We start from the raw sequence: 10,625 nt of genomic DNA on the forward strand, positions 1-10,625 counted from the left end.
GTTAAGTACCATGTCATTCACAGCCCACTATGGAAATCAACAGCAGTTTTTTGCTGTTGAATAATTTCTTAGTTAATTATATTTATAACCAAATATAAATGTTAAGGAGGAATACATATTGACATGTACTGGATGCTATCTTCATAAGCATCTTTAGAAGATGCAGCTGCTAGATGAACCACCTTGGACCTGGATGGTGGCTAGTCCCATCCTTCTCTTCACTCAGACTAGCATGGAGGCAGTCCTGGGCAACCTACTCTGTAGGTGAACCTGCTTCAGCAGAGGGGTTGGACTTGATCTCCAAGGGTCCCCTCCAACCCCTAACGTTCTGTGGCGCCTCTTCCGTATCACAATCATTATTTGTTATAGTGGGTTTTATAATACTGACATGTGCAGCAAATACTGGATGGGGATCCCAAACTAATCCACTTAGACAAAATACTGAGCAAAAGCCTTATGGTCAAAACCTTGCCAGTTTGTATTCTGAGTTCATATCTAACTGTGAAAGCTGTATAGCTCAGTGCCAGCCCCTTAGAAAATATTACTAAATTAAAGAACTTTAATGCTTCCATTAAGTAGCTTTTACTTAGTTTGCTGCCGATAACTCCATTTCTTCAAGCTGTAAAGATCAGAGGAAAAAAAGCACATTTCAGCAGAACAGATTTTTAAAATACCCCAGGTTCCATCAAACAAGGTAATTCCTGTGCTCTCTCTAATTTTCAAATACCTAGTTAACTTCTAGCATGAATATCTTTGGTTGAGTCAGCCATATTAAGACAAAGATCTGTTGCATTCATGACACTCATGCTGTAATCATTTAAACACATCTGTAATGAATTTTTCTTAGGATATGTCTCTAATACGCTTATCAGATTATTCATAAGATTAGCAAGAGCGGTGGAGGGCTGCATTTTGGTACTGGTACAGCATAACTGCAGGGTTTTGCTTTGAAATGTGTTGAGTCAGATTCTGCACTGTGTTAAATAAATTCATTTCACATGCTTGTGATGCCTTGGGCACTGGTATTCTTATGTTACTGATTATCTGGTGAAGCTACAGGTAACAAAAAGTAAGATAAATTACATTGAAAAACATACACAAAAATGTTTTCTGTGTTTTAGACTGCTTTAGACTGCTGCTTGTTTAGCATTTTGTGCTGTCACTATTAATGTCTGTCTATGTGGTTCTGTGTTTTGGAATGTATGTACTTATTTTAATGTTACTGTGAAACACCTTGGGATACGTTGAGTATGGAAAATGAACAATGACTGTATTCTCTGATATTTACTGATGTATTTGTACTGCGTAGGCACTAGAAAATAGATCTGGCATACCTTTTTCCATATCACCCACACATTCCTGGTCTTGGATTTTTTTTTTTCCCAAAGGTAAACCAAATCCTCCTTTACAAACAAAGGAGTCTTATTGATAAGACTAATTCTTGGTGATATGTGTTGAGTAGCCATTTATTAAAGGAAAAAAAAAGTTTCATTTTTTCATATTTTATTTTGATAATGATATTGTAAAAAATTGCAATTTTTGGCAGCAGGCAACCTTTTTATCTTTGTATTTTAAAATACTTCTTAGGAATGGTGCACAATACATCAGTAGCGTGGTGAATATCTTACTAACAGAATCCATTCTTGGGTGATGACAGGAACTTCCCAAAGTGGAAGGATTGCTATCCCAAGCTCTGTTTATGAAAATTCTCTAGAAATACAGACTTGATCAACCATTATTTTGATTTCATTTGCAAGTGAATTGTGGATGCAAATGTGCAAGTCAAGACTATGAGTGCTCATATGGGAATATGCAATGATGTCACAATGTTTTGTCAATCAGTGGGCAGATCTGAACATAAAAAAGAGATGTGTTATGCTTTTCCAATCCCTGTTTATTTGATTATTCTCTTTCATAATTTCTCTACATAAAATTTTGGTAGGAGACATGTCACAGCTCTAGTCAGCCATTTCAAATCATAACCTTTTCAATTTACCAGCTAAAAATTACGGAGGCATGTGAATATCTCCAGAATAACAGTTTCGTAGCTATCCAGAGCAAACATGAAAACATTACAAACCCCAAAATTCAGAGAAAAGGTTTTTAAGAAGAAAACCCTGAACCTGGTATGTCCTTGTCTCATACTACCAGTTTTTGGAAAAAGTTAATGAATCTGTGATTCCTGTGTTGGTGACATCACTGCAAATTCAGAGTACTTAATACTGTAAGTAATGTGTAACGCTTGCTGTAGGTGCTGTGATGCTGAAAGCTTTTCCTGTTTTGCAGACAGAGCACATCCCTCCCTATGATGTAGTGCCTTCTATGCGACCAGTAGTTTTAGTGGGGCCTTCTCTGAAGGGCTATGAGGTAAGCGACTGTTGTGGGTTCATTTTGCCAGAAATATTGTGGTACGTTTGTATTTAAATGTTCAAATGTAGTTAAGCTGAATGACGTAATTTATATAATGGACAAAAGTCTATACAGTTTTTACTTCTACTAGATAGCTGTTTATTTGTATTTTCTTTTGTATGAGAATTCAGATTAGGAATAAATTACATTCCAATCCTAATGTTAAGATATAAGATTTACTGTCAACTTTATTACGTGTTATTGTTAGCATCAAGTATTATGAATTTCCCATGTGATTATTAATTTGTTGTTTGTTTGCTTCTAGGTAACAGATATGATGCAAAAAGCATTATTTGATTTTTTAAAACATAGATTCGAAGGGCGGTAAGTACTTTGCAATGCAAATCTACTTGAGTTCAGGTCCTGTTTAGGTGCTGCCAGGTTTTTAAGAAATGATGTAATTTTTTTTGTTTTGGTTTTTTTGTTAAGAAAATTAGGAATGGCAGATAATTCCTTGATTTGTAGTCTATAGTGTGCATTGGAAGTTTCCTTAGCAGACCATGCTGAGGCTGTGTGGCAGTAGGAAGTGTTCAGGGGCTTGCATTTGTTGAGCGTTCAGGGACATGTATTTGCTGAGAGTCTTCTTGCTGACTTTGACATTCAATCTCCAAATTGCTACGTATCTATCTACAAATTTCATACATGTGTTTTCTTAGAAATTTATTGAAGTATTTTTCAAGTGATCATCATCAGTGCTTCCTGGGTTCTGTACAAGCTGATGAGGGCCACCATTCCTCCTGAGCACTACCTCCTTACAGTGGCAGCAAACTTGGGATAGAAGGGTCAGACTGACTGATGTATATGATTGACAGATTCTTGATCCTTCATGATGGGAGCTTGGTTTGACAGTAATGCTGTTAATGTCTCCAGACGCTACTATAGTGCAAATGTAAAATGATAATCCATCTGTAAAAGTAGTGGCATGTTCTTTAATTCAAACATGATGGACCCATGGACCAGAGACGACCTGTGTGTTCTCCACATGACTATTGCTACTGGATCAAGCCTCAGATTAATATGTGCTAGTGGGTTGACATCAGGGGGGAAGAACTGAGAAAACAGAAAGGTCTTGTTACAATACCTGTAACTTGAATGAATATTCTGCTTAGTTTGGATGTGGGCAGAGCAGGAACACTATTCTCTCTGTCCTAACTTTGAAGAGGGAGCTTGGGATTTTCTGGCAATAGCTTCAGCTCTTTAAAATACCGGACATTGTGGTTTAAGCTGTTGGATTTTCTCAGTCAGAATGTTGATGTTGATACCTAAGCACTTAGTCCTTCTTTATATTAGTCAGAGTTGTCAAATCTCAGATATGTACCTTCAAAAAATTAAAGTTAACAAAGTAGTGAGTGTTGCAAGTAGAAAAATGTTATTGGATTTTTATGTCTTAAAGTATTTGAGAACAGATCTAGTTTTCAGTTGTAGATCTAGCTGTGGCAGGGTGAATCCACAAATACTCTCAATACAATTGATGTGAAAAAGGGAAAAAATATTTTCTATTGCATGTTGGAAGACTGGCAGTAAAACAAAACAAAGCAAAAACCCAAAATGTATAAAAGTTTGTAGTGTTCACCAATTAGCAAATAAAGATAACTCATAAGTATCTTGAATTACATGATGGATTTCATTTTAAGATTAATGGCATTGTCTGTGAGGATCTCTGCCAGAAATCACAATCTTTGGTTATGTTTTTAGCTTAAGTTAAATCATGGCTAAATTTCCAAAATCATGCTACTAACCAGTATTGTGCAAATAATTCTGTTTTTCTGTATTAACTTCTGGCTTTGTTAAATTTTCTAGGGTTTTAGATAAATATATACACATGTTGAGCTCATTGGGAAATGACCTATTTGGTTACATTTCAGATGAACAGCATCTGACTGTGCTTGCTAGAGGAGACCCTCCCTGTTCTTAGCAAATCCATTTCCTCCTCTTAAGTTGCAAGCAAAATCATACAAAGAAGAACAAGGGAATAGCATCAGTCTGATTTAACTCTCAGCACTGGAAAAATGTGACCCCTAAACCTCATTAGGCCAGAAAGTTTGAAAGGGAACTTATGCAAAGGGTGCATGTTGACCTTGTAGAGCAAAATAAACTGAGTTAACTTTTCCTAGGAAGACAAATATGCAGAAGGTTATGTAGCAGGTCAATGCAAGCTACTGGAAGTAACCAATTCTTTCTGGGCTTATCTTTTCTCATAAACACAAAGCTGAGGCTGCCAGATAACTTAGCCAAGAGTTTTCAATTACATGCTTCTTTGTGTTGCAGTCCCCATTTTCAGAATGCCAGCACATTGCTGGATCTTTCCGAAAATTTTAGGTAACTCTTGCACTCAGTTAAAAAATATATGCTAGTAAACTGAACAATAAAAAGAAGAGTTAATTGGCTGTTTTAGTTTCCACTGTGAAGCCTTACCTTTACCTTTTAACTCTGCACATCCCTGTATATCTTATATGTATGGTTAAAGTAAACCAGTTTGTCATTCAGTACCTTTCAACAAATTAATCAAAATTAGGGAAAGATGAAATGAGCCTATTTGTGCCGGGTATACTGGTGCAAAGTCTAACTGCATCAGACCTGGAGCCCCCCGTGAGGTCCTGTCTTCTGCAGCACGTCTCTGACCTCCTCCTGCCTCCTCTCTTCCCAGATGTGAAGCTTGGCAGTCCATGGTCATACTGCATTTTGTGACTGTGCAGAAAGGGGGATGTCTTACCAGTGGTTTAGTTAGATAAAAAGTCTTCTCTGTTCACATTGTGCAAAGCCTGCTGTGCTCCCGAGAACTTATTTTCCTGTAGTCTTGGCAATCTTCTAGTCTTAAACAAGTCTTTTTCTCCCTGCATCCCTAAAAGAGAAGTAGCATTCTGTTCTATTTTACTGTTGGTTTTTCTTTTGCAGTATATCAATTACACGAGTCACAGCAGACATCTCGCTTGCCAAACGCTCAGTATTAAACAACCCCAGTAAGCACGCGATCATAGAGCGATCCAACACGAGATCCAGCTTAGGTAAGTGCCTATAATGATGCTAGCTACAAATAGGCTGTGAAGTATATTTTTCTACATTCATATCACTAAGCTAAAAATAGCCTTCTCTCTGCTGTGAGAAACTCATGATTCCCATAATGCAGAAATCTTGCCACTAGAAATAGTTTTAAAATAACTATCAGGTAAACTTCATATAGTGCTGGTTTTGGTCTATCCTGCTTACGTTCAATTTTCTTGTTTTGCTGTTTGTCTCAGTGGGGAGAGGTAGGTAGCCATCCATAAGGTAAATAAAATCTGAAGAGATCCTTTTCTAGTTAAATAGAAGTGATGGTTTCAAAATACCTGAAATTATATGGATATTATTAATATTACACATCATCTTTGATAAGATTACTAGTAATAATAGCTACTGATATTAGACCTGAAAAAAAGTAATGGAAGTACACATTTTCTGAATTTTGTCATAGTTTAAACTAGTATAAAAAATGAAGGATGGAAAAGTGGAGACATTTTTAAAAAACTGTATAGTGGGTTCATAGCATATGTATCTGTCATCTTACAGGAGTCTTTTTGTACTGAAGTTTGTCCAGTTATATAAATAAAGATTTATTAGCCAGAAAGAAAAACAAGCTTAGCTAGAAAGATGTGACAAAGGTTCTACAGTACAGGTGGTTACATTAGAGCTTGTCATCCCAAGGTGACCTGAGACCAAACAGGAAGAGGTGGTCACTTTATAGTCCCAGCTCATTTGGACTAACCTCAGCCTTTCCTCTAGCACGAGGTGTATTCTATCCAAGACTCCAGTGCCACTGCTGGCTCCTTCCCTGTATGGAGACACCTGGAGGTAGCCGAGATGAATCCTGCTAGGAGTCCATGTACTTGTGTTAGGGCACTCCGCTGAGGTGTGGGACATCCAAATTCAAGTCCCTGCTCAGATACAGAATAGGAGGTACTTTAATATCCTAGATTGCAGGTAAATGCTGCAGCCAGGTTTCTGTCTTTCCAAGGCTGCAGATTTCTCTTACTAGCTTTTGAGAGTTTGGTTTCCCCTGGACACAGCATTGTATCTTGAAATCTTGTAATTTTTGTGGACCAGTAAAGGAGTCTCATTCATCCTAATAAATGGCTTCTTGACAAGTTTGATAACCAAATTTCTGACTACACCTGTACTTTGACTGAATATTTAACATTTGCCTAATATAGCTGTCCTCCTTAGAATGAGCTTCTCTGCCTTAAAATGTTTGACTTCCCTGTCTTGAAAATCTGCCTCTTAAAACCCTTCTTTTCAGCTGTGTGGAGGCTGTGAATATTTACTTGCAAATAAGTAGGTGGAGTAGGAGCTGGGATAGTTGAACCTCCTGTGGTGAAGTACCTCCAGGGTCTGTGCTCCAAACATAGATTAAACTATGGGAGGACAAAAAACAGTCAGGGAGGGAAGCAATGTGCTAGCAGTGAATTGGAGGAAAATTGAGATACAGTTAAAAAAAAAATGGAATCAGTAAAGGGTACTTTTGTAAGGCAATGAGGAAGACCTTTGCATAAGGCAAAAGGAGAGTACAAGAAATGTTACGTCCTGTTCCCTTGCTTACCTGCAATGTAGCTCAAGGTAGAAATAGTGTCAGAGTCAGAAAATATTATATCCTGCTGGTAGGTGGCCTCTTTTAGCAGTCGTTCCCAAGTTAAGATGACAATGTACACTGCTGTGGGTACTTAGCTGGCTCAAGTAACAGAGATGAGTGACAATATCAGACCATATATTGGAATTTTTATTTTTCAGTTTGTGGGATGAATTTGCTGTAAGTCAACCAAAAAATGCTGTTAAAAGAATACTATTAGGTTTACAGACTCAAGTTGTGCAAAATAAGGGTTAGGAAGTAATAGTATGAAGATTAGCTATGCAACTCTTTAGTGTCTTTAGGTTATGTATGCAGTGATTCAGTCTTTAGCTATATGTTTGCAGACTGCTTTTCCACTAAGTACTGTGCCTTAGTTTTTGGGGGTTTTTTAAATGTACAAACTAATGTGGGGAATTGGAATTGCTCAGTGCATTGCTGTTTTCCTTGCTATAAAACTTGCACAATGCATGACGTAAAAAAGTTCCTGATAGCAAATGCCGTTCTCTAAAAGACATTTTCTATTTAAATTTGAGGGGAGCAGGACAGGAAATAATGATTTCACCAGAACTTTTTGTGGTAGCAAATCAACAGGAAAAGATTTTTAACAGGAAGGATTTCTTGAATCCAAGATGGAATCTGATCATAAAGAGAAAACTCCTTTATCACTCATCTTCTACCCACCAAGGAACACATACCCCAGTAATTAAAACGCATGTTTGGGATGTAGGACATGCAGAGTCAAGCTTCTGCTGCATCTGGTTGTGGAACATGGGTCTGAATTTCAGTCTGAAGTACTAAGCGCTGATCTGTCTCTGTTCATTCAGCAGTTGTTGATTCTCTGTTGAATAAAGGAAGGGGCATCTCCTTGCTTCCCTTCCTGCTGGGCCCCTCCGTGCTGCCTGCTGCCGGCAGTCCTGGCTCACCAAGTCAGAGGTGAGGTGACATGTCGAGGGGTGAAAAGGAAGGCTTGCTTTGTAATGAATCAAGAGCCCAGTGCAGTAGTGGCTTTTTGCTGCTTCTGATGCAGAATTCTGTGTAATATTGTGGCTGAAACAGAGATTCAGGCTTTGAACTTGTCAAACAACAATGTATGTCACCAAAATCAGCACGTTGCATGGTAATGCACTGATTTGGAAAATGCAGATGGAAACCAGACAGTACTTTATGGACTACTGGAGCTACTGTTGTGGACCTTGTGAAATACCAGCCTAGTGGCTCCTGATTCCCCAGAAGTCAAGAGGACCAGACTTTTTTGAATTTTCCTTTGAATTTGAAAATTCTTTGAATTTTACATTCTCCTCTTTGCCGACATATAACTGGAGAGCTTTTCTTTTCATTCCCAGCCTAGCTCCAAAAATTTTTCCCTTCTCTCAGATCAGTACTAATATTATGTCCTGACAGCGCAGAACAGCATCAGGAATGTCCCGAGTCTTAGTACTGACTTCTAAAAGAAGCTTCAAGATTACATTCCATTTTGGAAGAAAGAATCCCCAGAGATCAGGATTTCCTGTAGGATGGCTTCCTTTTTTCTTGTTTTGTAATTTTTACTGTGGTAATTGCTCTGAAGAATTGGATGCTACATTTCTGAAATTGAACCCCTCTCCTGAATTAGTGATAACTTGTGATTATTCTTGGTGATCCATTTTTTTTGTCTGGCAAATACAAATAATTCCAGCTTCTCACCTAACCAGGATGTTTCAAAGTAAAAAATCATTTTATTGCATCAGTAAAATACCACTTTAGTAAATTCTGTAAAATAACCCACAAATAATTTATTTTTTCTGTTTTCAGAGAAAGAGTAGAACAGTGTGCTCTAAGTGAGACATGAAACACATATTTGACAATTAGGAGAAATTAAATTATTCAGTAGCTTAGTTGACTGCATATGGAGTTGTGTACCGATTGAGACAGCAGCCCTACAGAAACAACTTTTATTCTATGTTCCTGAACATACTGTCTTATAACAGAGATCACAAAAGGTTAGATTTAGGAGAGCTATCTTGGCATTTCTTACTTTGTTAGTATTAGCTTTGCAGCCAAATAATATTCTCTTCCACTACAATTTTCAATCACATATAAATCATTAGGTCAGGACTCAGGTTACATTAGTTCTTTTCTGGTACCTGCCACAGGTCTGCTGAGGGGTCCTGTGAAGTGAATTCTTTCTCTACCTACATTTTCCCTTGTATAAAATGACAATAATAGGGACTTTCTCCAAATCACTGAAACAAAACAAAACAAAAAACCAGAATTTCAGCAAACACTAAATTCATGCCTGTTTTGTTCTTTTTGTCCAATCTACAATGACTTAGTTCTGGTCCAGGTATTTAAAAATGGCATCTATTGCAATAAAATTTGACCTTGGTAATGAAAAACAAGGTTTATTTTGGTTTTGTTTGTTTTGCTCTGAACAGGTTACACAGCTGTGGGGGTATGGGGGGGATGGGTTGCAGTCTCTCCTCCTTGAACAGTCAGTGGCGTGTGGACTGAGTGCATGTGTTTATTTCTACATCTGATATAATTTAAAGCTGGTTATTTATTATAGCAAATATCGCTCCCTAGAACTGCTTTATGTTAATCCAAATCCCTCCCTGCTTCCAGGTTCAATGGGAAGCTATTCCTTTACTCACCCACCTTTCTGTAGTGGTACCTCATGCAGCTAGGCAGTCAAGCTACTGATTTATCCCCCAGTTATGCTCATGTTTGTGAGCAGCAGTAGTAACTGCAGCAGAGAAGGCTATTTCTTAGACTTTTGAAAATACATATTGTTGGGGTTTATGTATCATTTTAATGTCTTCTATCAATAAGTTAATATTGTGCACAGGTAAAGTGCTTGATATATTACTAGCAAATACTTTTTTCTGCAAATGAACCTCTTTTCGAGAACAGCTCTCCTGTTGGCTGTATCACCCAAAATGAGGTGTTGTGCATGTTTTTCAAACTTGTGCATAGCACAGCAAACAGTGGAGTGAGTGCCATTATTTGGGACTGATTTAGTAGATAACACAGAATTAATTTGAAGAAGGTATAGACAAACAATATGATAATCGGGAGTAGGAATTGCCATGAGGAACTGGATTTACAAGATTATAGGCAAGTCTCAGTGGGCTTGATGCTACACAGACGTATTGACTAAAAGTTTGTTTCTGTAGAAGAATCAGTTAAGAAAAGATTAGGGATTTGACTCTTTAGAAACCAATGCTACCACTGAAGATTCTAGTGTAAAACTAATATATCCAAGAATTTTATAACAATTGTGTCTAGCTCATTAATATTTAGGAGGACAGTACAGTCTTATTCCTTTCCTATGTGAAAGTTTTGTTGTGTATCTAAACAGAAATGTTGGCTTGTCAATATTGTTACATGTTTAATATGTGAAATTCTACAACTCAATTTAAGGAAGGGGCAATTGATACATTTCTTTAAAGTCCCAGGAGAAATCTGTAATTTTGAAAAGAGTTTTCTTTCCATGGTTGTCTACATGGTTACCACATGCTTAAGTACTACTACATGGTTAAATACAGTCCCAACAGCCTTAGCTAAATTTCTGTATGTACACATGCCATTTGCAGAAACTGCTGAACTAGCTTTGTGTGTTTACTGCATTTCTTCATCA

The 10,625-nt window shown here is 37.5% G+C and overlaps 1 protein-coding gene across 1 annotated transcript in view; it reads left to right on the top strand.

The window, feature by feature from the left end:
• LOC103781628 (voltage-dependent L-type calcium channel subunit beta-2) overlaps window positions 1–5,414 on the top strand; it is a gene marked incomplete at both ends in the record, with an annotated part of 17,080 nt that extends 11,666 nt beyond the window's left edge. The window contains 3 exons of the mRNA XM_008949347.1: window positions 2,287–2,367; window positions 2,675–2,733; window positions 5,305–5,414. Coding sequence (XP_008947595.1) covers window positions 2,287–2,367; window positions 2,675–2,733; window positions 5,305–5,414 — 250 coding nt within the window. The remainder of the gene's footprint in view (window positions 1–2,286; window positions 2,368–2,674; window positions 2,734–5,304) is intronic.
• Between the last annotated feature and the right edge of the window lie 5,211 nt (window positions 5,415–10,625).

The sequence above is a fragment of the Merops nubicus genome, unplaced genomic scaffold (genome assembly GCF_000691845.1).
Source record: "Merops nubicus isolate BGI_N331 unplaced genomic scaffold, ASM69184v1 scaffold351, whole genome shotgun sequence".
Taxonomy (NCBI): Eukaryota; Metazoa; Chordata; class Aves; order Coraciiformes; family Meropidae; genus Merops; species Merops nubicus.